The sequence below is a fragment of the Arvicanthis niloticus genome, chromosome 8 (assembly GCF_011762505.2).
Source record: "Arvicanthis niloticus isolate mArvNil1 chromosome 8, mArvNil1.pat.X, whole genome shotgun sequence".
NCBI classification, from domain to species: Eukaryota; Metazoa; Chordata; class Mammalia; order Rodentia; family Muridae; genus Arvicanthis; species Arvicanthis niloticus.
The window spans coordinates 32230803-32258176 of NC_047665.1; the positions used below are offsets into that span (position 1 = coordinate 32230803).

At 42.9% G+C, this 27374-nt stretch overlaps 1 protein-coding gene and 1 long non-coding RNA gene across 5 annotated transcripts in view; one reads left to right on the forward strand and one right to left on the reverse strand.

Moving 5' to 3' along the window:
* Window positions 1–27374, reverse strand: part of Mboat1 (membrane bound glycerophospholipid O-acyltransferase 1) — a 103022-nt gene that overhangs the window by 5930 nt on the left and 69718 nt on the right. For all 4 annotated transcript variants that reach the window (XM_076939211.1, XM_034510637.2, XM_076939212.1 and 1 more), the window contains exons 5-11: window positions 22699–22754; window positions 18446–18500; window positions 16676–16859; window positions 14977–15169; window positions 9317–9420; window positions 5309–5373; window positions 2478–2610 (exon numbers count right to left, since the gene is read on the reverse strand). In XM_076939211.1, the coding sequence (XP_076795326.1) occupies window positions 2478–2610; window positions 5309–5373; window positions 9317–9420; window positions 14977–15169; window positions 16676–16859; window positions 18446–18500; window positions 22699–22754 (790 nt within the window). The remainder of the gene's footprint in view (window positions 1–2477; window positions 2611–5308; window positions 5374–9316; window positions 9421–14976; window positions 15170–16675; window positions 16860–18445; window positions 18501–22698; window positions 22755–27374) is intronic.
* Window positions 5879–25711, forward strand: LOC143443326 (uncharacterized). The gene is made up of 3 exons (XR_013112200.1): window positions 5879–5959; window positions 9996–10153; window positions 23417–25711. It is a non-coding gene; the product is annotated as an uncharacterized LOC143443326 (long non-coding RNA).

Below are 27374 nucleotides of genomic sequence, written 5' to 3' on the forward strand. Positions count from 1 at the left end.
GTGCTTACTGTGCACCATATCTGTGCTAATGCTTTACACAAATCATATCTGTTGAGTCTTCTAGCAAACCACCAGCACTGCCTGGTGAAACAAATACCTTTTTCAGGCTGGGGATGTGTGGTGGTTAGAATATGCTTGGCCCAGGGAGTGGTACAATTAGGAGGTGTGGCCTTGTTGGGGTAGGAGTGGCCTTGTTAGAGGCAGTGTGCCATTGTGGGAGTAGGTTTTGCCAGTCTTGTTTGCCTTCAGAACAAGATGGAAAAGTCTCATCTCCTCCAGTGTCATATCTGCCTGCCTGGATACTGCCATCCTTCCTGCTATGATTATAATGGATTGAACCTCTGAAACTGTAAGATAGCCCCAATTAAATGTTATTCTTTACAAGAGTTGTCTTGGTCAGGGTGTCTCTTCATAGCAATGAAACCCTAAGACAGGATGTGTCTAGTTGGTAAAAACTTGTCTATGGCACACAAAAGTCTGGGCTCACTCCCCAGAACCTCTTAAAACCAGGCACAATGGCATAAGCCTATGATCCCAGCACTCAAGTGGTCTAGAGGCAGAGGCAGGAGGATCAGAAGCTCAGAGTTACTTTAGATACATTTTTTGGATACATACATGTTTTGGATACATACTTTTTTGAATACATGTTTTGGATACATTTTTTTTTTTTGGATCTGGGATAGCCTGTGCTACATGAGATTCTGTCTTATGACAACAATACGCCAAAACAAACCCCCTGCCAGCAAAAGCAATGATCCTTTTCATCTGCTCTCATCTCCTCAAGAATAGTTTATGTTCCATCCGTTCAGAAATGCTAGGCAACAGCTATGAAATTTTAATAGCTAAGGAGTTAACATCCAGAAGCCAAACTTTCATGACTGCTGAGTTCATGCTCTTGCTAGAAAAAAAAAAAAAAGGAAATTCTGTTCCATCAATCCCTCTCTTTCCACTCGTTCACTAACTTCCTTCTGAAAAACTGTTTCCAAGGCTGCAGTAGACAGATCTACATAAATCAAAGCCTGTGCCAGGAGAGGCCACCGGGGTATAGATATTTTAAGGAGTGATACGCTGAATACATCAACAGAGCAAAGCGCTGACCTTTATTTCTTAGTTTGTTCTGACAATCTGTTCTTTGGTTTTGTTTCAGAATCTGAGTTGGTATATATAAGAAGAACAAACAAAAGCTCTTCCCTGCTTCTCATGTTCAAATATGTGTTTAATTTTTTGAATCTTTAAAATTACCCTGAATAGCAACTTTCTACCTTGTTCCTAGGTAGAATCTGATACACTTCATCTAAGTAGAAGAGGGGCCTTCAGGGGAGAGCTCTTGACTTATCCACTGTGATATCTGGGTACCTATACACTGACTGGCATGTGGCAGGGCTACTGGAATATTCATAGAAAAGTACACTGAAGGATTAGTAAATAGCAAGACCTTGGAAGATAATCTGATTGTGAACTGAATACCTGGAACCCACTTAAAAAAAAAATCAAGGCAAAAAAATCCAGGCATAGCGACATCCACTTTTGTGCTGGCACTGGGTAAGTGGAAACAGTCAGATCCCTGAGGCTCATTAACAGGTAACCCTAGCCTGGTTTTGAATTCCAGGCCAATGAGAGATTTGTCTCAAAGGGAAAAAAAATAGTGAGTGGCATCTGAGAAATGACATCCAAAGCTGTCTTCTGTTCTCCACATACACACATATGTGCACCTACACACCCCAACCCGCACAGCACCATACACACACCTTACACAAAAGGAATAAATAGCAAAATTTATATATAATGCAACTAATGTCATCAAAACCTCTTGGAATCTGAAATACGAAAGACCATAATCACGATCAAAGAACAAAATCAAATCAAATACAAAAGTCTGTGCTTAACATACATAATTTTATGCTTTGATTGGATTAGACAGATGATGGTAGCTCTATCTACAGCAGACTCAGTTCCTCAAGCTACTATCTCACTGACTGCCAGAGCCATGGTGAATTACTTCTTGACTTAGAATAATGATGGGAGACATTAAGCAGGGTATCAGCGAACTGAAGTCTGATAGAACCGACCCTAGTTAATAGACATGATCATCTTTATATGCACATTCCATCTTTAACGATTAAAAATGTCTCTATTTTTCTCAAGGGAGTAATTTGTGGCTCACAAAATTCTTACCGTTTTACTCTCTGCAAGTCAATCAGTTAACCACTTTTACAAAGGTAAGTCCTTATACATAGAAGTACTTTTGCAATAAGACAACTTTTTATATATTATTTGATTTTTTCCAAATACTATTCCAAGAAAACAAAAGTAGTTATTCCAGGGAGGAAGTTATCAATCAGCATCAAAAAGTCACTCTCAACACCCCCACCGTTCCAACTCACCAGAGCAACAGCCACCACACACACACACACACACACACACACACACACACACACTAGGTCGAAAGAGAGAACGAACACCTGATGGAAGCTTACCGCTCTAGCTGCCAATGTGACGGGGACTCCAGTTAAGAATGTAAAATAGTATCCAGGGTAGACACCATGCCACAGAGCAGACAGCAGGAAGGTGAGCACAGTGGGGTACCAGGGAACCCGCTCATAGCACACACTGTGAAGAGAGGAAGGACCAGCAAGCCCCTGGTGAAAACACTGCACATTTCCAGGGACACCTGCATCTCTTCGGGGCAGACCACATGAAAGTCCCTAGATCCAGTCTGAAAGATGCATGCCTGACTCTTAGCAGGAGCTTAAAATAAAATTCAAGGAGCCTGTGCTTTTTTTGGCATCTTTGAGCACTATTGGACATGCACTTCCTGGCTCCACTATAAATCATAACCTCAATAGACTAAATGGTCTGGACCCTATCACGTGGGCTATTATCACAAAGGTCTGGCTGGTCTCTTTCAACTCAACACAAGTTCCTCCTGCCTTACAGAAGCAGGTTCCACCAAAGGGCACATCCACTAAGGGTACTATTATCTGTATCAATGGCATTAAAACACCTGGACTCCATATGAGCATCTTTGGAAATTATCTTCACTTAGCCAACATTAATTCATCTTTCCAGCAAGCCCTTATGCCATCTGACTAATCAACATTTTCATCTTGGAACTCCAGGGAGAAATTAGTGTTCCAGTTAGAGGACCTGCTCAAAGCCTAACAGATTTTAAATGACCAAGATAGACATTGAGCAGCCCTGACCCCATATGCCTGAGACAAGCCTTTTCAATTTCAGACTTTTTTTTTTTTGACAGAGTTCAGAGTGTTTGCATATACATGCGTTAACTTGGGGATAAGACCCAAATCTAAACCACAAAGCTCATCTGTATTTCATGAACACTTTCCATACACAGCTGGAATGCAGCTTCACCCAATACTGCACCATGTATGTTCTGACTGCCATCTGTCATGTGAGGTCAGAGGTGGGTGGAATGTTCCACTTAAGGCATCATGCTAGTGTCCAAAAGCTTCAGATATGGGGACATTTGTCACTTCATGTTTTCAGATCTAAGATGTTCAACTTGGGAACTGCTCCATGGAAAGCTACAAAAGTTAGCTGATTGCCTTGAGATCTCTGGCTCCTATTGATTATTAAAATAACTGATAGGAAGTGATGGGGGCTTTCTCCCTAAAACTCAAGTCTATGCACTGCCAATGGCAGCCAAAGGTGGCCACTATACACTGCAAAAAGTGACAGTGTCCTAATAGAAAGTGAAGCCGAAAATTCAAGCAATTATCATAGATTCATCACCAATGGTTCAAAAGTAATTGATTTTTAAATTGTTATTATTGTTGTTGTTGTTGTTTTAAGACAGGGTTTCTCTATGTATCCCTGGCTATCCTGGGGCTAGCTCTGTAGACCAGGATGGCCTCAAAATCAGAGATCTGCCCCTCTCTGCCTCCGGACTCTGGGATCAAAGGTGTGAGCCACCACAACTGATACACACTTAGATTCAGGGATCCATTTCCTTTTTCATTAGAGAAAAAGAAATATAACTGAGATTAAAAACACAGGATTGGAACTCTATTCTCAGTAAGATTTCTTTTTAACATGAGGGCTAGGCACGTGCATTTAAAAAGATTCTTTGCATCATTTTGCATGAGTGAAAACTTTTATCTCTAGCATGTTTCATTCTTAATCATCTTGGGCTGTATACTCCTAATGGAGACTGTATGACTCTAGGCATGTTGGAACTACTCAGCATCCAGAAATAAATGCCAGTGTTAAAATTGCTTGCAATATTAATTTTAAAAAATCATGTTCATATCAGAATTTATAAACTGCAGAAACAGGCACTCTTCAGACGGCATCACAAAAGCTTTACTTGAAGAATTGCTATATTGTGTCTCCTTTGCTTCAATAGTTTGAAAGATTTATTTATTTTAAATAACTTTTCTTATTTCTTAAATAAAAATTTAAATAACAATTGTCTTAAAATAGTTTGAAAGATATTTTGTGTTTGTGTGGGGGTTTGTATACATGAATGAACTTAATGTGCCTTGAAGACCAGAAGAAAACAATAGACCCCCCCAACCCCCAAGAAAGCTAGAGTTACAGGTGGTTGTGAGATACCCCTGTGTAGGTGATAGGAACTGAACGTGGGTCCTCTGTGAGAACAGCACACACTTAATCTCCGAACCATCTCCTCAGCTCTGCCTCAGTACTCGATGTTCTCATCCTCTGTACTGATTTCAAGTACATTCACTAGTTGGGACTTGGTGTTCCAAAGATACTATATTCAGAGTTTGCCAACAAGTAATGCTTCTAAATTTATAACACATAGAAACAGGTCAGAGAGATGTCAACACAAATGCAGGCATGAGGGAACCACAAAGCTCTTGCCTCTGGGAACAGTAGCAGCCGTCAGCCGTCATCGGACACTTGACATCACACTGACTTCCTAATATCTAAAAGCTAGACTTTTCCTGAGCATCAGGCCTTACAGCAGAGAGGCCAAAAGTCTGGTTCTTGGAACAGACCTTTGGCCCTGTATCTGTCACTCAAAGCTCTGTGACTTTGAGCATGCCATGTAGCTACTAAAAGGGGTAATACAACTAATGGTGTCTCACGGGATTGCCAGGAGAAGTGTGTGGAACGTAGTGATGAGCATTATGGGATGCAATGGGCTCAGACAGGGTTCTTCTTAAGCCCCTATGCCTACTTCTTTTATTTACAAGAGGTGCACGTTAATGTCATACTGCATGCAGGTCAGCAGCTGCATGACTGGTGGACAGCTGTTGCTCACTGAGGAAGCCCCTAAGCACATCCCTGCCAGGAACAATCAAGTCCTTCTTGCATTCCTTACCATTTCAGCCATGCAGATGTCTGAATATTCCAGTTTTCCAAGTACATTTTGAAACTCGTGGCAGTCTAAAAACAAGAAAATAACACCTATCATTAGCTTTAAAAATATCCAAGCAACGGAAAATAGCCAAGCAACGGCAAGTCCTGCCCAGACCTCCCTTGCTCAGAGGTGTGGTGGATTCCAAGCGAGATTACTCACAGTTCCGTCAATCAGCTGTTCTGCCACAGGCAGTAACATTTTCTGGCATTTATAAGATGTGCTTTGCAGTTAAACTTTGGCTTGGAAACTTGAGTCTGCTCGAAACTTATTTTTACATCAGAGCAAAACTGAAGGGGTGTTCTGTCCATTCCCCTCCCACTCTGATTTCCTAAAAAACGAAGTCAAATGACTTAAAACTATTCTAAAATGGGATTTACCACACAGAAAGTTCAATCATCTGATTGTAGAGCTTTCAGGACAAGTTACATGAAATTGTTATCTTTGTACTATGTAACCATGCGCAAACTAGGTCAGTCTCTTACAGTCTTTTCTATAAATAGCGGCACACTCCCAACTGCATCCAGTTTTGCCTGGAATAGTAAGAGCCTTCATGCATGAAGGGATCACAATACAGAAAAGAAAATAAAGAAGTGTCACCCACCAGGAAACAGGGTAAGTCAGTCAACTGCCAAAAGAAGGCAGCACAAAAAAGCCATGAGCTGTGGTCTCTCATTCAAAGGGTAACAAGAAGTGCGGCTTTTCCCTGTGGAAAACCTTCAGCCATAAGAAAACTTGTTTATGGGAAAGAGGGGAAGGAGGGGAAGGAGGGGAGGCAGAGGAGGCATGGGAGGGAGGGGAAGGAAGGGAAGGAAGAGAAGGAGGGGAGGGAGGGGAGGGAGGGGAGGGAGGGGAGGGAGAGGAGTGAAAACTGTAGTAGGGATGTAATATGTGAGAGAAGAATGAAATTATATATATACATACACATGCACACACACATACATATGGAAGGAGGGAGGAAGGGAGGGAGGGAGGGAAGGAGGGAAGGGAAAGGAAAAAAGAAAGAAAAAAGTAAAAGAAAGAAGAAAGGGAAAGAAGGAAGGGAATGGGGAAAAGAAGAAAAGAAAAAAGGAAGGAAGGAAGGAAGGAAGGAAGGAAGGAAGGAAGGAAGGAAGGAAGACAGTAAATCCTGTTCAGGCCACATACCTGCCTGATGTAATATGCTTGAAAGGAGAGCATGGAGCAATAGAACAAGAAGAGCGATGGAAGATGGCCTGACAGGTATTTGATAGGCAATACAGATGACAGACAGATGACAAGGAACACAGTCTGGATAGACAAATGACAACAGAGAGACGACGGACACTATTCATAGGTAGTCTGCTTCTCAGGTTTTTGTCATCTTGAAACAAGTTAGAGTTATTTGGGAAGAAGATCTTCAATTGAGAAATGCCCCCAGCAGATTATCTGTAGGTAAGTCTATAGATCACTTTTTCCATTAAGGATTGGTGTCGGAGGGCCCAGCCCACCGTGGGCAGTGCCCAGGGCAAGTGGTCCTGAGATGAATAAGAAAGCAGGGTGAAAAAGTTACCAGTGGCCAAGCCAGTATGCAGCACTCCTCTATGGCCTCAGTCTCAGCTGCCTCAGGGTTCCTGCCGAGTTTGAGTTCCTGCCCTGACTTCCCTCAGTAATGGGCTGTGGTGCAGAAGTGTATGCTGAAATAAACCATTTCCTCCCCAGGCTTCCTTTGGTCATGGAGTTTTATCGAAGCAAGAGAAACTCTAAGACAGGTAAACAGATACGGATAGATGATAATTAAAGAAATGACAGATAACAGACTAAACGACAAGAGGAAAACAGATACACATATGACGGATGGAACGTAAATGGGAGAGAGGTAACAGATGATGTAATATTGCCAAGAGATCTATTATTTATTGGGTCTTTCTAAATCCAGTTTGTTTCTGTTTACACAGCTAGTAGAACGCTTTTAACATGGCCTTGAAACACTGTAACAAGACCGGACTTCCTTGTTCCTTTGTTCTTGCCTCATACCAAGTACAATGGAAATGACATTCTCATCTTCTCTTAGAATAACTATCTAACTTAGTATCAGCCTTTGACCCCCAAGCACAGACCCATAGTGAAAGGGTTCTGTCTTTGGTACACAGTGGGGGTATATATGGGGTATATATATTCACGGGCAGCCAAAAGCAAACAGGGTCAGCTCTGAAGAACAGTTTTCCAAGGGAATGAAGTCCCTAAATTCCAAGGCCTTGCCTAACATCTGCATATTAAAGGTAGGCATGCAGTCTTCTCAAGGCTTTCTGAGAATGGAACAGGTGGTTATGCTGTCTGGAGACTTTCCGGAGGAGGAGTGGTATACTATAATTCGGCAAAGTGTCACCGCTCACTCAGAACCAGTTCTAAATTTGAGCCATTTTTTTTAAACCATACTTACCAGGGTCTTCTGACCCAAAGAGCCCTCAGATTCTCTAGAATCCAAATATTAGCATTTATCCCATACTGGAGACTGTTGATGCAATCTGGTCAGCCTGAGGCATCAAATAGCACCATGAATTTAAATTGAAAATATGATGCAATTTGGTTAGTTAACAGGTACAATGTGCTTTCGTTTCACTCTTCCCATTTACCTTCTGAAGTAACAGTAGAAAGGAGGATGGGAGAAAAAAGAGATGGAGGAGAGAAGAGGAGAGAGAGGATGAGGAAGCGAGAAAAGGGGTGGGAAGAAGGGGAAGGAGAGGAGATGGGGAAAAGAGAAGGAGGAAGCAAAAGAGGCAAAAAGGGAAGAGGAAGAGAAGGAAGGCAAGAGAGAGAAGAAAAGGAAGAAGAGGGGAGGAGGGGAGGGGAAGAGAAGAAAGAAGAGGAGGAAAGAGAGGATGAAAAAGAGGAAGAGGAGGAGGAAGAAGAGGAAGAGGAGAAGGAAGAAGAGGAAGAGAAGGAGGAAGAGGAGAAGGAAGAGGAGGAGGAGGAAAAGAAGGAGGAGGAGGAGGAGGAGGAGGAGGAGGAGGAGGAGGAGGAGGAGGAGGAGGAGGGGAATCTAACACATTCCTCACAACTTTCTGATAGGTGGAAGGCAAGCCGCCTTCCCTCTGGAGGCCTTTCAAATGTGAAAGAGCTCAGATGGAAGAAGGTGGAGGTTTTTCTCAGACTCATTTTGATCAGCTTTCCACTAAATGTGGGTGGAAGATGGTCGATCCCCCAGGCTTCCTGCTCTCACCGTCTGCTTCACTGTAGATGGCAATCAAAAACTACCAGCCACCCTGAGCAGCTGCCTGGGTGTTCCTGCATTGTGCAAAGCTTAGTCTTCCTCCCTGCTGTGGAATGAAAGGCTCTGTGACCTGGTAGTCCTGTCAGTACTAGTTAGTGTAAGTAAGGCAAAGCAAACTGGGATGATGTGGTCCAGAGGGAACCATGGCTATCTCTAAAGACAGGAAGAGAACTGTCATCCTAGGATAAAGACTGAAGAGCAGACACACTCCTAGTGGCTAAAAGGCGAGCCCTGAGGCAGTTCCTCTCCAGAAATCCAACAAATTAAAATTGTTTCCAAAAAACAAAACAGCAGTAACAACAAAACAAAAACAAACAAAACAACAATAACAACAATAAAACAGACAGCCGGGTATGCATAATTCTAAAGCCGTAAGCCTCTGGTCTACATTCTGAACTGGGATCCAAGTCAAATGCAAACAAGAGAAAATGACATTTTCACTCTCTAGTTGGTAGAACAAGAATTAAACAACAGAAAGTTTTTCCTAGCTGTTTTTCAATTTTATGATGTCATTTTTCCTTGAATCATGGCAAGTGTCAAGAAAGTGGGTATCCTGAAAACAAGATGATGATATTCTGCAGAAGCAAGATGGGGAAAGGGAAGAGTGGAAGATACAGATGGTGAGGACGGTATGAGGCTTCCCCAGACACCCTGATGAAGGACTTTGGGAATCCCACACTCACAGCAACTGCTTGCTGTATGCACTGTGGCCATTTGTTCCATAAACACAATATTCTCACCTCAATCTTCCAGATGTTCAGGTTAGACAGTAGATCCCAACGAGAATTCCCATCCGCATCCATGCCACTGAAGCCAAAGCCAGCTGCATTGTGCACCGCGTCCGCTAGGGTTTTTAAGGTAAAGCATCAGGATCCAGGGAGAGGTCTTTAAAGGAGTGCAAACATTTGTCTAATTCCAACCCTGGAAGCCTATTCTGTAGTTTCTTGGAAAATGAGCCTAAAAACACACAAAGGATCTGGCCTCGTTATGAACTGGGCTGTTTGGTGGCCTTGGTTTTCACTCATTTGTACTGCAGCCTTTAAGTGAGTGCTTGCTGTATGGCACAAGACTGGAGGAGCATCAGATGGACAGAGGAGCATCAAGGAGGGGTGAAAAAATGAGATAAAGATGTTGGCAGCAGGATTCAAGGGCTTCAGGATGTGAGAGGAAGAGAAGAGGCCACAACACACTACTGTTTAGACACAGAGGTCAGTAGGGGACGTGGTAGAGGGCCAAGAGTTATCACTAAAGATGGAAGACTTGTGACGAAGGCAGTTTAAGGAAGAAAGGGCTTATTTTTGCTCACAGTAGGGAAGGCATGGCAGTAGGGGTATGAGGCAGCTGTTCACACAGCACCCTCACTGAGGAGATAGAGGAATGCCAGCCTTCCATTCACTTTCTCCATTGTTTCCAATCCAGGACCCCAGACCATGGTGCCACTCACACTCAGCGTGGGCCCTCCCACCTCAGATAAACCTCTCTGGAAATAACTTCAGGAATGCTCAGAGGCCTGTGCAAAAGGTTATCTGCAACCCCCCATGTTGACTGTCAACAGTAGCCATCTCAGGTGCTATAAGGTAAGTGTACTATGTCAGGAGGGACCCAGTACTAGAAACAAACCAGGACCTTATCCTGGACATGTTACAGACAAGGGGCTGATAAGCTAACACAAGATACAATTAAGGAAAGTTTTAAACCCACAACAAGATAGAGAAGCCAAGTTGGGAAGTGGGAACTGGCCACAATGGATGCCACACCAGTACACAGGGATCAACACCCTTCACAGTGTGTGGTGGCACACTGTGATAACAGAGCTTAGGAGGCAGAGATAGAAGGATTAAGAGTACAAGATTATTCTGGGCTACACAGCAAGTATTAAGGCTTGAACTACACAGAAAAATTTTGTCTCAGAAAGAAAGAAAAGATAAAAACAAAGAAAAGAAAATAGCAAGCTATCTTCTCCCCAGAGTCATTCTGAAAGCCCCGCTTCCATCTTTATTTACTTAACTAAACTATAAGAAAATGGTCCCCAAAGGAACAATTTGCCTCAAAATGCCTTAATGAGGTGTTTTGTAACCAACTAGAGTCCTGGCAAGCTCCTACGGTTATGATGAAGACCAATAGACTAATTTCCTCCTTCATCATCGTCCAAATTCTGCTAGATTATGCTCTTCAAGAACGTGCTCATTAGTGACTCACACTAATTAAATCACAGTGCTTCAGAGTTCTACATCTGAAGGAGATCTTAGAGGATCATGCCATAGAAGTTCAAGTCCAAATGTAGCCCGCCTTCCAAACCTACTGGAAAGGAGCCCAGCTTCAGAACAGCCACTCCAAAGGAGGCAGCCTGCTCCAGGGTGGCTATGAGCTTAGTGGTCCAGCACTTGTCTAGTGCTTACCATGGATGCCATCCCCAAAACTGGAGAGAGGGAGAGAGAGGGAGAAGGAGAGAGTGAGATAGATAGAGAGAGAACACAGTTCTATGTTTATCTCCTCTATTTTTAGCATAGTTGATGATTTAATGATGCTTATCTTAGACTTGGCTTCAGTTGAAAACTATCTGGTTTCTCAGAGAAGAAGGATTTAAAAGAACAGAGCCCTATGTCATCCTCTCTTCTCTAGAGGGAAACTCAGTGAAGAAAAAGAAGAAAACAAAGAAAGCAGATGCCCAAAAAGGAGCCTCATAGTTCATATGTGAGACCAAATCTAGAAATGACCGATGTCAACTAGGGGACAGCCCATGGCAAGGCCAGCGCAGCAGTTCACAGCTTCCCATGTCCTTCGACTTTGTGCCCACCACACAGAGCTGAAAGAACCAAGCAATGACCATGCACAGAATGCACGTGTTCCGTGGGCATCACCTGTGATAATCAGACTTTCACAAGACACCTGAAGAAAGTCACTTAAGGCAGGGACCGGTTTACTTCAGCTCAGCGCCAGATGGTGCAATCCACCACTATAGGGAAGGGTGTGTGTGTGTGTGTATGTTTGTGGAGGGTCAGAGCATGTCACATCACGGCATGCAGGAAGCGGAAAGAGCAAGAATGCCTGTGTCTCAGTCTTTCTCCTTCTCCCTCATTCTCTCCCATCCTGGAGCCCTCAGCTAATGTGTGGTGCTCCTGGCATGCAGGACTGGAATTTCCTCTAGGCTAACTGTCTCTGGAAATTCCCTTATGTTCACATCTAGAAGTGTGCTTTACCAGTAGCCTATGTGCTTCTCAATGCCAGCAAGCTGGCCATCAAGATACAATATCACACACCCTTCTGGATCTCGGTACCCAACATCTTACAGGCATTTCTTATTTACTCTCACAGCTGTGTTAGGAGGGACAATAAGGGTGGGCTCAGCAGCATAGGAATACAAAAGATAGAGGAAGCGACTAACTTCCAGAAACCTGAGAGTTAAATGGATATAACAGTGGTACCCAGGTTAAAGAGCTGTTGAAGTGTGCATAAAGTACACAGTACAGGGCCCATCCGAGGGAGCACTCAAGAGATGGTGGTGGCCATTTTTATTGTAATGGCCTCTGCTAATGAGGATGCAAAGGAAACTGAGACCAGAGATGCTTGTTCAATGTGCAGACCACTCCAGTGTAGGCAGCACTGAATCTAAATTCCACTGATTCCACATCCTAAAGTGTTAAGAGCTTCTTCTCAAGATGACTGGTTCCCAGAATCACCCTATTTGGACAGCCGGGATTCCCTGTTCTGCACAGTGCTTTCTGCAGAAGTTTATCTGAGATTCCATCGTGGCCCAGAGCAGACAGTGTGAGGTTCTGACTCATCACCCCAAACCAGCTTTCCTTTCTCCATGCATGGCGTAACTTACTGTGGCAGACAAACTTGTTTGGATATCCTTTCCTTGGAGTTTGTGGCCCTTAGAACATAGCCTACACTGCAGTTGAGCCTCCCTAATTAGTGCCAATTAGTTGTAGAGAATCAGAATTGGATGTTAAGTCCAAAGAAAATAGTTTTACTAATTTAATATAAACAGTAACGAGAGCGAGCCTAACATAGTGCAGTGCAGCTGAGATCCATGAGCAGCCAGCTTTAAGGGTTCAATTTATAATAATTTATAATTAGTACATCAATTATATGTAAATGGCACTTTAAAGAGCTGGATAAAACAATTATTCCCTTAAGCAATTTAAATATTCCCTGACGGACTATCCATTACTTCTTTATTCATAAATACTACAAAGGTTAATTTCAGACTAGCCCATGTAATCTAAACTGAAAAAAAACTTCAAATCGGAGCTATGCAAACTAATAAAGTGTTTCTACTATGCAACCAGAAAAACAGAGGATGGGGCAGAGGGCATGAGAGATAAACATCTCAGTGCACGGGGAAAGCTGTCCTGAAAAATCATACCTACATTCCAGTCTGGGGAGTTCTCCGAAGGACAGAATGACATCCTGTTCCCTGTCATCCTCCCACCCAGACCTTGTCAGCACAACCCACCTTGTGTCAGACTGTCCCCATGAGGCCACGGAATGGCCTTTTTTCCTCCTTAAATCTGGAGCTGATTTAGTTCAAAGCCAACCCTTAAGCCCTGAGGTACAAAATGTGGGAGCAGAAAAGGTAGGGAGAAAGAGAGAAAGCAAACAGGTGAAAATAGAGAATGCAGTTAACAGAAAAAGACTTCCCAACTCTCTCTCATCCTCTCTCCATAAACACACACGTAGGCATGCACACAGGTAAGCATGCACACATGAATGCACGCACACATGCACACACTCGAGGAAGCGTGCGCGCATGCACAGTACGAATGAACAGCTGCACACATTCTTACTCAGATTAGAACAAAGTGAAAGCATTAACTACTTTTCATGGGAAACAAATGTATATGCAAGGATCCAAACTGATTCCCAGCTACTTGAGATAGAACTGCCTAGCTACTGCAGAAATAAAGAAGGCAGAATTTCTAACTAGCAAAGCAACAGCAGAATCAGGAAGGAAGAGAACAGACTTTTAAAACACATTTTTTTTCCTCTATATTATGGCCACTGGGGCAGCTCCTGATGCCTCTTGCCCAGTTGATGGAGAGGTCTAAATTCCCACAAAATTTCACAGTCTTGAGATGCAGAAAATATTTCCTAGGGCAAAGCCTGGTACTCAACAAACACCACTAAATTAAACTGAACAGAAATCGGAACAAAACCCAGCACATCATACATTCTAAAACAGCTCTAATGCTGGTGTGGTAGCTCAGTCTCTAAGTCCCAGCAGAGGCAGGCAAATCTCTGAGTTTGAGCCAGCCTAGTCTACAGAATGAGTCCAGGCTAGGTAGCACTACATAGTTAAGATTCTGTCTCAAACAAAACAAAACAAAACAAAACAAAACAAAAGCTCTATGTCTGTTGTTTCTGGCCAATCATTAGGGAAATAATGCATTTGGGCTGAACTTATCCATACATTTTTGCAGTAAAAATAACATGGCCCTGGGAGAAATTGTTTAATGCATACAATTTTTATGCCTGAGGCAATAAAAAGTGTCTGGCTCTCAGCATTAACATATTGTCATGAAAAACCTGCCAATACTGTTCTCCAAGCCTACATAGCGAAAATAGTCTATTTCATATTACCAATATGAATAAAAAAATAATTTGAATAAAGTAATTTTTGATATTTGAATAAAGCAATTCTGAATAAAGAAAGTATTTGAATAAAGAAAGAATTTTGCATGTGCCAAGTTTAATTTGGAACTTAAAACCCAAGGCACAAACTAAGAAGAGGATGTGTGTGATCCGATATTCCTTAATCTGCAGTCTAGATTCAAAATTCTTCACCAGCCTCGGTAAGTGCAGAGGTCAGGCTCTTAGAAAAGCTTTATACAACTCCATCTAAAACTTTTTCAAGATATAAAACCTTGAGATTGGCCAACACTCCCCAAAGGAAAAAAAGAAGCATGATTTAAAAAAAATGAAGCTGAACTTTGCCCCATAAAGAGGAAAACTTGAACTCAGCATCCTCCCCAAGCCACAGGCTCAACCAGCATTCCTGTCTCCACCAGCAACCTAAACTGGATTATGTGCGAGGAAAATTCATCCTACATACATTACAACCCAGAAAAATGGAAAGCAAGCCAGACTGTACCGGAATTTTCTCTCAACTTTGCACAGCATGCAATGGTCAAGTTCAATGGTTGAAAGCTGTTACAAACATTGTGCTTAAACAACAGCCCAGATATCGTCTCTCAGTGATAACTGAGTTTATGGTGGGTGGAAGAGAGAAGCAAAAACACTGAAGACTGAAATTGGCACTGGGTTCCCTGCCACTGGCGATGGATCGGACTTTATAATGAGTCAATGATATAAATGATATTCTGGCTAAACCGTCTATGGAGGACCGCGACATGCGACATTCCTCATTCATTTGGGGCCACTTCATCAAACTTACCTAATGTCCATGCAAAGTAATACTTGGGCTTTGCGGCTTGCATGACGACATATAAGTACCAGAGACGACTCAGAAAGTTGGCTTTATGTACAAACCAGTCATCAATAAGGAAGGTGACGGGAAAAGACTTAGAGAGTGTCAAAAACAACAGGAGAGACATCAAGGTCAGGCACAACTTCTGTATCACAGCTCCCTAGAAATGGGGGTGAGGGGAGAAACCCATGTAACTGCTCAGGTATGAGAAACCTAAAGAACATTGTTATCAATTACTTCCCTAGAAGGAAGGCAATGGGTGTAGATTTCCTTCCTCGAGACACAAATCTGACAGGATTAGGCTAGGTGGGGTATTTATAAGTAGAACACGCATATAACCCTTGAGAACTGGAAGTTTTCTCTGTAAACATCGGACATATCTGAATGTGTTTTCAGTACTCCTACCAACATAAGTTAGGTAGGGCTGTTGTTCAAAACATAAGGGAAATGGCTACCATTACAGAGTACCATCACCAGAGAACCACACTTGAGTCACCAGGCAGGAGGGAGAGACTTCTGGTATAATGGATCCTGTGCGAGTAATTGAACACCTGAGACAGAACACCTGGGCAGATGACGTTAGCAGCTGAAGATGACTCAAATGTTAAATCTGATATCATTATTAGCTTCAGCTGTCACTTTGACACAAACCTACAGTCACCAGGGAAGAAGGAAGCTCAGTTGATGAAATGCTTCCACCAGATTGCCCTATGGCATGTCTATGGGGCATTTTCCTAATTGCTGATTGGTGTAGGAGGGCCACTGGGCAGTTGGGCTGGACTGCAGAAGAAAGGTAGCTAAGCATGAGCCTACCAGCAAGCCACTAAGCAGTTCTTCATTTTTTTTGCCTACAGCTTCTGCTCTGGCTTCTCACAGGCCTATAACCTGTGAGCTAAATAAGCCCCTTTCTCCTCCAGATGGTTTTGATCATGGTTTTATGACAGCAACAGAGACATAAACTAGAACTTCCAGAGTTAAGATGGGCTGAGTTTTAATCAGGACTCAGTCATTTTGCCCAGCTCCTCTGACTTCCCAGGAAATGTCATCCAACATGTCTGTAATTTCCAGCTAAGAATGGGTGCCCTTGGTAATATGGCTGAGCAATGGCATCCTACCTGAAAGGGACTGGGGCTTAAGTGAATGGACATGATAAAGAACTGAGAACAGAGACTGTCTCTTAACTTGGTGACTTACAGAGAACAGCCTAAGTAATTGCCTATATTTGACTTTAAGCAAAGAGGGTGGGTGACTGCTCATGCTCTCTACTAAGTTGTTTGACATTTGGTTGTTACTGTTTACTTTATTTCAAAGATTTATTGTGTATACAGTGTTCTGCCTGCACATATGACTGATCACCAGAAGAGGGCACCATATCTCATTATAGATGGTTATGCACCCACTGCCATGTGGTTGCTGGGGATGTAACTCAGAACCTCTGGAACAGCCAGTGCTCTTAACCTCTGAGCCATCTCTCCAGCCCATTTTCTTTTTTCTGTTCTGGGGATCAAACCTAGTAACTTGTGCATGCTAAAGCCAGGGCTCTATCACCAAGCAACACTGCCAGCCACAACTTCTTAATTAAAATGACTATTAGCAAGGGTCAGGCCTGAAAGTGAAACCCATTCTCTGAAACCCCTCAGAAACATGCTGAGTACTAAAAACTTACAGTGGGAGAAGGTCCGGGCAGACTGTGGAAACCTCCTTGCTTCCCGTTCACTCCCAACAACTTCATGTGTATATGTCTCCCTTCAATGAAGGCTACGTAGTCCTTGAAATTGTTACAAGGGCCAGCTATGACACTCATAAAGTTGAGATGGTAGCTTAAGTATTCTAAAAGCGAGGGCTTCACTCTGTGAACAGAAGCAAGGTGTAAAACTGGACTACTCATCCATGTTCAGTTCTCCTTCAGAACATGACCATATTGCTGACACCGTTATTTTTCAGGCAAGATCTTTCACTTCTGTCTCCTATAAGATCCAGCTAAGAGAGACATCTTTAAGACAGGAACCATGGATAAGAGAGGTAATTGAGATGGTCACAGTTTCACATTACGAGGACCATGAACTCTGAGGGAGGCATCTCAGGCAAAGGTTATTCTGAGGCTCTTTTCTCATCACCTTTGTCTGCTTGCATCACAAAACAGAGGTACAAACAAAGGCAGGGTGAGAATTTGACCTAATGTCATTTGCTGAGATGCTCCAGACAGGGGAAATTCTCTCCCGACTGCCAACATAAATACAAAGGAAATGGTGGGAGGACCTGACCAGTTTCCACTTGGAAGCCACACAAAATCAACTGTGCAATCTGTTGTCTGCTTTGGTGCCTAGGTCCTAAAAATGAGAGCAGGGAAAACTTGGGAGTGCACGGCTCTGCTGGATGCTTCAAGAACATGTAGTTCCCTGGATACTCTAGTAGGGTATCATTGTAGGGAGGGGGCACTTGAAACACCAGCACTATTCGTTGGTCAGACTGTGCCTGTAGCTGTGAATAGCCATACCGCACTGAGCCAGAGACTGGATGTATTAGAACCCTCCAGTTCTTCCTGCACAACTGTTTCCAAGTCTCAGTTCTGTTGTGAAGGGGACTAGGGATGCCAGCAAGCTCTAGGTACCCTCTAGCAGGATCATATCCTGCCACTGTGGCGGCTCTTAGTGAGCCACTCCAATGGTGTTTTTATCCCCATCAGTGTTTTTCTCCTGATTCTTTAGGGTGCCCCCACCCTTTTCTCCAACACCATTCCCGTTACCCTGTCAATCCACACTAGCCAAAGACCAACTTCAGAATCCCACTAACTCCCCAACCTGGTTCTCTTCTGGCCTACTTCCTAGCTTTCCCTGTGCTAGAGACCTAAACACACTAGATGAGTTGGTAATTACAATTTCCCAAAGGTCCCAGACACAAATCCATTCAAAATAATTCTGAAGTAAACACACACCCTGGGAAAGAAGAATCTCACGGGACTGACAAAATTAGATTTGAGGTCCATCTGCCTTTGACCTCTGCCCTACAGGAGACCCAAACATACACAGAAATTATCTATATCCAAAGTCAGCCATTGCTTAGTAATGTGCAAAGACGAGGATTAGTAGACAGAGAAGTGCCATCAATAGCAGATTCAATAGTGCTATCATACCCACTTAATGGAATTGATATGTGAGTATTTATTAAAATTAGGAAACTCTAGAACAATGGTTCTCAACCTGTGGATCATGAATTTGGGGAGCTGCACATCAGATATTCTGCATATCAGATACCTACATTATAATTTGTAACAGCAAAATTACAATTATGAAGTAGGAATGAAAATAACTTTACGGTCAGGAGTCACCACAACACAAGGAACTGTCTTCAAGGGTCACAGTGTTGGGAGAATTGAGTAGCACTGCTCTGGACACACGCAAGTGGCTTGAGAATGTACTGCTAATTGCTAACTTACTTCACAGCAAGTCGGTGTTGCTCAGCAGAAAGGTCTTCAGCTTTTCGACCTAACCCTACAAAAACGAAATTAGGAAATCAGGAGTAAGGTATTTAAAGTGAAATAAGAAACTGATCCTAAGAGAGGCTTCCCAAACTCATTTGGAAAAAGCCGATTATTTCTTTGCTATAAAGAGTCCCTGGTTTTCATTTTCAAAAGTCCTGTGGGAGGAAGGCAGTGAGCTGAGCACACACAAGGCTCTGGATTCCGTCCTTATGACAGGTGTAAAGTTATCCTGGATCAGTTATCCATGAGTCCATGTGAAGAGGGAGTATCCCCATAGGTTTGAATGAACAAGGGAACACTCAAGGTTACTTTATTCAATTTGCCTAGTAGGACATTAGCTCCAAAGAACCCTGCCCTTTCCTTACCACACGGCAGGATTCCCTTGCTCTAGGAGCTGTAAGAGTGCCTTTTGTCAGCTGAACCAATTCAAATGTCTCCCTCATGGTGCCCAGTGGGAAACACAGTGTGATGATGATTAACAGTGACTGTCAATGAACAGGACCTAGAATCACCTAGGAGACCAGCTTCTGGGCGTGCCTGGGAGGGATTATCCTGCAATGGTTGAGTGAGGTGGGAAACCCACCTTCACATAGGCAGCAGCACTCCAAGGGCTGGGTTCTGGGGCTTAATAAAAGTGAGCTGGGCACCACCATGCATCCCTCTCTGCCTCCTGACTTCAAATGCAATGCGACAATGCAAACATGAACCTGCCGCCATGCTTTCCCAGACGTGAAGGACTGTACCCCCAAATGTGAGCCAAAATGCCTTAAGTTGCTTCGGTCAGAGTATTTTGTCATAGTGGGATAAGATACAGTGGGGGAAGCAGCAGGGACCTCCAAACAGCAGAAGGAATACAGCCCTAACTGCAGGGAAAGCACAAAGAATTATCAAATTTTCTTCTTTCTTCAGACTCATCCAGAGCAAACTTCCAACAGGAAGCAACGTTTGTTTCCTGTAAATGTGCATGCAACTACCTTGGAGTCAAAGAAACCAAAGTAGAATCTTCGTTTGCTTTTCTGCTGTCTTGTTTTTGTGAAATAAGGTCTCACTATTTTGCCCAGGCTGGCCTTGAATCTGCAGCCCTCCTGTGTGTGTTGTTCAAGTGCTGGGAGTACAGAAATGAGCCACACATTGGCTCCAATGTACAATAAGCAACATAAGAGAATAAATCTGCCTAGCAACCATGAAGGCAATTCCACAGTGCACTTAAACTATGTGTGGTCGCTCAAGCCTGTAATCATAGCACATGGAAGGCAGAGACAGGAGGATCGAATTTCAGGCCAGTTAGGCCAGCTAGGAGACATAATAAGATCCTGTCAAAAGAAAAGACAGAATGTTTCTGGAATTCCCTCATTCATCCCACACACAGGGGGGAAAAGCAAATAAACAGATTACTCCATGCTAGGAATACTCCAGGAAATGTGGTAAAGGGGGAGTACTTTAAAATGTAAATTTAGGCCCGAAGTCTATTTCAAAATTTAAAGAAAAAAAAAAAAAGAAGGAGAAGGAGGAGAAAGGGGGGAAAGGGAGAGAAAATGGAAGAGAAAGAGAAAGGCGTTGCAAATTCAAAAGTAAGCTGTGATACACATGGAAGCACGAGAGAGAGAGAGAGAGAGAGAGAGAGAGAGAGAGAGAGAGAGAGAGAGCCCAATTAAACCCAGTTCACTTTTTTCTTGAGAGCTCAATAAGGAACATATCAATTGCAATTTGCAGAACTGAACTGACTTTGACTATTGGTTGTGTTACTCTTGGAGTCTACACTGGTAGGCAAGCCCAACCTTTTGACAGGGTGACCCAAAATTGTCATGTATATAGTTTATACTCAAGAACAGAACAGCATAGTTAACCCCACCCCACCTCTACCCTCCCCCAAAATCTTATAATGTTTTACACAAGTTTATAATTTGGGGTAGGGCTATCTTCAAAGCTGTCCTGAGCTTCCTCAGGACCATGGGCCATCATTTAGACATTTCTGGTAGCCACTGCCAAGCAAGGTTTCCATTTTCCTGGGACTTTCTGTAACAATGAAAGTCATATTTTGGGATGTGTCTGAGCCCTGAGCAAATCAGGATGGTTGGTGACACTATAAACATCTCATTCTAGCTATGGAGGACACCCCACTCTACCTATAGAAGACACCCCATTCTAGCTATGGAGGACACCCCATTCTTGCTATGGAGGACACCCCACTCTAGCTATGGAGGACACCCCACTCTAGCTATGGAGGACACCCCACTCTAGCTATGGAGGACACCCCATTCTAGCTATGGAGGACACCACACTCTAGCTATGGAGGACACCTCATTCTAGCTATGGAGGACACCCCATTCTTGCTATGGAGGACACCCCACTCTAGCTATGGAGGACACCCCACTCTAGCTATGGAGGACACCCCATTCTTGCTATGGAGGACACCCCACTCTAGCTATGGAGGACACCCCATTCTAGCTATGGAGGACACCCCATTCTTGCTATGGAGGACACCCCATTCTTGCTATGGAGGACACCCCACTCTAGCTATAGAAGACACCCCATTCTAGCTATGGAGGACACCTCATTCTAGCTATAGAGGACACCCCACTCTAGCTATGGAGGACACCTCATTCTAGCTATGGAGGACACCCCACTCTAGCTATGGAGGACACCCCACTCTAGCTATGGAGGACACCCCACTCTAGCTATGGAGGACACCCCATTCTAGCTATGGAGGACACCCCATTCTAGCTATGGAGGACACCTCATTCTAGCTATAGAGGACACCCCACTCTAGCTATAGAAGACACCCCATTCTAGCTATGGAGGACACCCCACTCTAGCTATGGAGGACACCCCACTCTAGCTATGGAGGACACCCCACTCTAGCTATGGAGGACACCCCACTCTAGCTATGGAGGACACCTCATTCTAGCTATGGAGGACACCCCATTCTAGCTATAGAGGACACCCCACTCTAGCTATAGAGGACACCCCACTCTAGCTATGGAGGACACCCCACTCTTGCTATGGAGGACACCCCACTCTAGCTATGGAGGACACCCCACTCTAGCTATGGAGGACACCCCACTCTAGCTATGGAGGACACCCCACTCTAGCTATGGAGGACACCCCACTCTAGCTATGGAGGACACCCCATTCATTCTACCTATGGAGGACACCTCATTCTAGCTATGGAGGACACCCCATTCTTGCTATAGAAGACACCCCATTCTAGCTATGGAGGACACCCCATTCTTGCTATGGAGGACACCCCACTCTAGCTATGGAGGACACCCCACTCTAGCTATGGAGGACACCCCACTCTAGCTATGGAGGACACCCCATTCTAGCTATGGAGGACACCCCATTCTTGCTATGGAGGACACCCCATTCTTGCTATGGAATGACCCAGCTCTTTGCAGAGTAGCTAAAGCCCCGAGTATGAATGAAATGCTCTGGGTCAAGTGAAACGCAGTCTGTTCCTATGCTTTAGGAGAAACACAGAAACCAGCTGCTGGAGAGAAAGCATCTCAACATGTCTACTATAAAGGCATGTCAACAGTTGATGTCATACTCAGAGCAGCTCAAACCTTCTGGGCACCTGCCCACTGCACCTCTTAACCCTGTACTGGAATCTTCCACCTGGCTCAAAGTCCTCCTCCCTTCTCTGGAAAACCACTCTAAGGATGTAAATCACCTATTCTGGCCATTGTTAGCAAGAATCTAGGTGGAGAAAAGAATGTTCAGTTTCACACATGCAAAAGACTCTTCCTTCTCCCAGATTTTTATAGGACAGGCTAATCTTATCAGATGGTTTTTCTAAGCACATACCTACCCCAACGAGGCTAAAAACCCAGCATTAAAAACCAATGCTGTCAAATATTTTATTAGCCTCTAAGTTTTTCAGAGATGAAATCAAAGCAAAAAGGAAGCTACTGTCTTAATAAATTTGGGGAAAGGCTGGTGGGCATCAAGAATTAACCTTAAAATGTAAACAAAGACTCTGTTCTTGGAGCAAACATTTTAGCAAGTGAAGGCTGTGGATTCTATAAGGAACTGGGGAGTGCAGGCTGGGAGAGTGGGGGGTGTGACTAAGGAGGCCTGGGAACATTGAACAGGGGAGAGCAAGACCTGCAGAACTCACATAGCAAAGGCCTGTGTGTAAAATACATGTACAGAAGCTCCAGATGCCTGTCTGGCTCTGAGAACCAAAAGGAAAATTGTTTTCTCACCGTCATGAATTTGGAAAGCCAAGGTTGTGATCTTCTGAGTGACAATCATCAGAGGCCTGGAGAAAGGACAGAAAATGAAAATTTTTTCATAAAAAAAGAAACTTCTATTTCTTTGCGTGGATGGTTTTCACCTTGAGGTTTACTAGGTTAAAGGCAGAAACGATGAATCCAAAATAATCCATTTTTATCCCCCTTGCAAATTGCTTTACATATGCATACATAACAGTACTTGCTGTGGCACTCTGTTCTCAGGTGTTGAGATAGCCTTTGCCATCAAAGTCAGTCAGGGATAGATCTTCACATGGCCACATGAGACCTTCACACAGGCCAATAAACACTGCATCATGGGAAGGGTAAAGGAGGGCCAGCAAGATGGAAAGTTCTTTTCCATGTTTCTAGCCTAAGAGTTAGCCCATATAGTTTAGATGAATGAAAGACTAGACTGTTGTGTCTGTACGAGTGCACTCTGGAATGTTCAAATAATAACAAAATGACACCTTTCACAATTCATGCTCTCAATATTAAGAGATATGGGCCTATTGTTGGCATCTATTGAAATCTGTTAAAGGGAAGCTTGTACGTATACGTAATAAGATATATTTTTAAAAGAAGCTGTCTATAAATAAGCCATTTGTAAACAAAAACCTTAACTTGGTAAAGCCAACCATTGTTGTGAGATCTTTTATGGGGGACATGAACAAACTTCCATTCATCCCAGACAGGGCACCAATGAAAGACAAAAGAAATGGATTCTCTCAAGTCTTGCTTGCTGACCCAGTGAGTTTAACTCGTGTTACACAAGTTCGTGGATGAAGAGTCATCAGCAGGAACATAGGCAACTTATGGGCAGCTACTGTACTGAAGAGAGCTCTTTCTCGTCCCCATGTGCCCCAGCAAATATCAACAGCTTGTATACCCTACAGGACATGCAAGACCCCCAGGACTTGAAGAACCATTTTGTGAGGAGCCTCACATGCCTTGTCAGTGGGTCCTATCATGCGCAGGACTTGTGGGACTAATTGTAACTATCCTGATTTTAAAACAGCAATGGCCATGTCACGCACAGAGGATACACTTTCACAATAGCATAAAATGAAAATTCACCAGAGAAAAAAGAAGCTAGGATAATTGGATGATGAGAAGGATCACCATTTTAACTTTTGGCTATATATGTATCACCTGCCTGTAATGAGGGAGGAGGATCAGAAGTCGGGGGCTAACCTGGGCTACCTAGAAAGACACAAAACATTTATGCTTCAAAGTAAAGAACATGAACATATTTATAAATCATATGATTTTATAACTTTTTAACAGACAGTTTAATTTAAAAGTAGCCATAAAAATCTCAGGGAGTAACTCTCGTGTGTGTGTGTGTGTGTGTGTATGTGTATGTGTATTAATGGATAAAAAGCACATGAAAAGATGGCAGTTAGTAATTAGCAGTCACAGAAATTCAAGTGGGAACTACCGTGAGGTACCATTCCCAAGCACCAGAACTGCTGTAATCAAAATGACAAGTGTTTGCAGAAATGCAGAGAAATCAGCACCCTTGTACACTGCTGCTGAGAGCATGTGATGGTTAATTTTGATCATCAACTTGACTTGATTAAGAAACACATAGGAAATTAATGAAGCATACTTTCGACTGTGTCTATGAGTGCATTTTGAGAGGTTTACCTAACGAGAGATTCACCCTAAGTGCAGACAGCATTATGCCACAGGCTAGAGTACCAGACTGAATAAAAGGGGGTAGAGCTAGAGAGATGGCTCAGAAAAAATACTAACTACTCTTTGAAATCTTCCCACATATAACATCGTGTTTGCAGAAACCTAATATCCGATAGGCAGGACTTAATACAACATAATGCTGTGCTTAAAAAAAAAAAAAAAAAAATGTAGGTCTGCCTTGAAGGGAGGACATCTGTGCGCTGCCAGAACACATAAGAATCCTTAACAGCCAACAAGGAGGTAACCAGGTCAGGCACTCTAGGGTAGCAAGCCACGCCATGCTCTTTTATGTTGAAAAATAATTGAACACCATGGTTTTAGTCCTTGTAATAATAAGGGTTACCTCAGAGCTTCTGGAAGACCAATTTGGTCATACAGATCCATGTATCTTTGTAGCTCACCCTCTTGATGTTCAGGAAGACCTCTGACCCACAATGTACAACAAAAGCTAAGAGCTATTTTTCTTAAAAGAGGTTTACTATATATAGGCACTGCATTCAAGGTAGTTTTTAAATATGGCCTTTAAAGCATCATCATTTTCTTTCCAAAGCTTTTCTATGTTCCTTTCCTTTATTCTTAAAACCTGGAAATGCTAAGAATCAAATCCTATGCAAATCCCAGCATATATTTTTAAATCCGTGCCACATTCTTTGGTGACCATGCTATCTGAAAACCACGGAAGACTTCACATTTAACTCATACCTTTGCCATAGTGTCTGAACACAGTTACATCTACGACATGATAAAATATCATGAAATTAGCCTAGAATTCCATCTCTGTAAAAAATACATTTGTTTTCATCTTCCAAGGGCTACATTAAATGTACTCCATTGCACAAACATTTAATAGTCTACTATGCACAAACATCTCTCTCCCACTCCCTCATATTACCAAGGATTAAACCCAGGGTCTCATTATGCTAGAGACATACTCTATTCTGAGCTATATCCTCAGTTCTTTCTTAAGAGTTTCATTGAGTTGCCCAGGTTTGCTTTGAACTTACCATGAAGCTCAGGCAGGCCTTGAACCGATGACACTCCTGCCTCAGTCTCCTGAACAGCTACAATTATAGACTTGTACTGATAGGCCTGGCTTAAGTATCTGTCTTATTTGAGACCTTATCTATCCCCAAAAATGTTTCACTCAAGAAATCTTCTATACATGTATTTCAATTTGAGTATTGGCTTCTCAAAGTATGCAGACTAATACAGTCAACAAAGTCAATAAATACTAACTACTCAACATGAAATCTCTACCACCAAAATATGTAAAAAAAAAAATATATATATATGTAAAAAAAAAAAACCCACATTGTTGTCAAGCCTTAGAGAAGACATTGTTTGGAGGAGGAGAAAGAAGAAGAGGAGGAGGAGGAGGAATAGGAAGAGGAAAAAGAAGAAGAACAAAAACACAGGAAGAAGAGGAAGAAGAAGAAGAAGAAGAAGAAGAAGAAGAAGAAGAAGAAGAAGAAGAAGAAGAAGAAGAAGAAGAAGAAGAACAACAACAACAACAACAACAACAACAACAACAACAACAACAGAACAAGAAAAGGAAGAACAAGAAGAACAAGAACAAGAAGAAAATGGAGAAAAAGAACAAGAACAAGAAGCAATAGCATCTGTGGGTGAAATGTTATCCAGTAGTATGTACATGTAATGATATTATTCACTATCTAACTTGTACTTTCAACAGCTGTTGCTTACATTTGAAATATCTAAAGAAGTTTCTAACAATTTACACAAAAAGAAACAACGTGGCTCACCAGGTGAAGCACTTTCTGTGTGAGTACAAAAACCAGAGTACCGGTCCCAGTACACACATAAATGTTAGGTGGATGTGATGACCTGCCTATAATCCTGGTACTTAGAAGGCAGAGATAGGAGCCCTGGGGCAAGCTAGTTAGCTATGCTAGCCAAATTGGGAAGCTCTTGGCTCACATCGAGCCTCAACATCTAAGGTAGAAATATGATCAAGGAAGACACCCAACATACACACAGTTGTGTAACCCCATCTTCAAACATGTGTGCACCCACATATATATACACATTCACAGATGTATGCACACTACATACAAGAAAGTAAACAATTCACAGAGAAGTCATGTGTTTATGTATCTAAAATCCACAAGCTAGAACCAGAAGCTGTCTACCAAAAGGAAAAGTGGTCCTGAACCCTGGAGACTTGAATCTGCCAGCATGACAGGACAGCACCAAATTTTCCTTCACAGAACTATTAGACACTCACTGTTCTCTAGTTATGAGTGTCTCTAAATGTGCACTGGGATCTACCAAGTATAAATAGAGAGGTTGTATGAGGTCATCAGACTTGAGAATTAAATACTTTGACTAAAAAATGTAATTGCCACATATATTTCAATAAAATGAAACAATCTAAAATACATCTGTTGGCTTATTATTCTTAACCATGCTCATTTTTTGCCAAAATTGTAAAGCTCAACATACAAAATGTGGTAGCTATTATCAACTGACAGGATCTAAGCTCACCAGTAAGACAAGCCTCTAGGAGCACCAGTAAGGGAGTCAAAGATCAGGCCAGCCTTTAGGAGCACCTATGTGGGATTTTGTAGATTAGGAAAGCCTCTAGACACACCTGTCAGAAATATTCTAGATAAGATAGCCTCATTGAGCACCTGTGGGGGATTTTGTAGATTAGGCTAGCCTCTGGGAACACCAGTGTGGGCTTGTGCAGATTAGGCTAGCCTCTGGGAGCACCTGTGAAGGATTCTGTAGATTGGACTAGCCTCTGAGAGCATCTGTGAGATATTCTGTAGATTAGGCTAGCCTTTGGGAGCAGCAGTGAGAGGTTCTGTATATTAAGCTTGCCTCTGGGAGCATCTGTAAAGGATTTTATAGATTCCATTACCCTCTAGACACACCTGTGAGGTACATTCTAGATTAGGCTAGCCTCCAGGAGCACCTATGAGGGG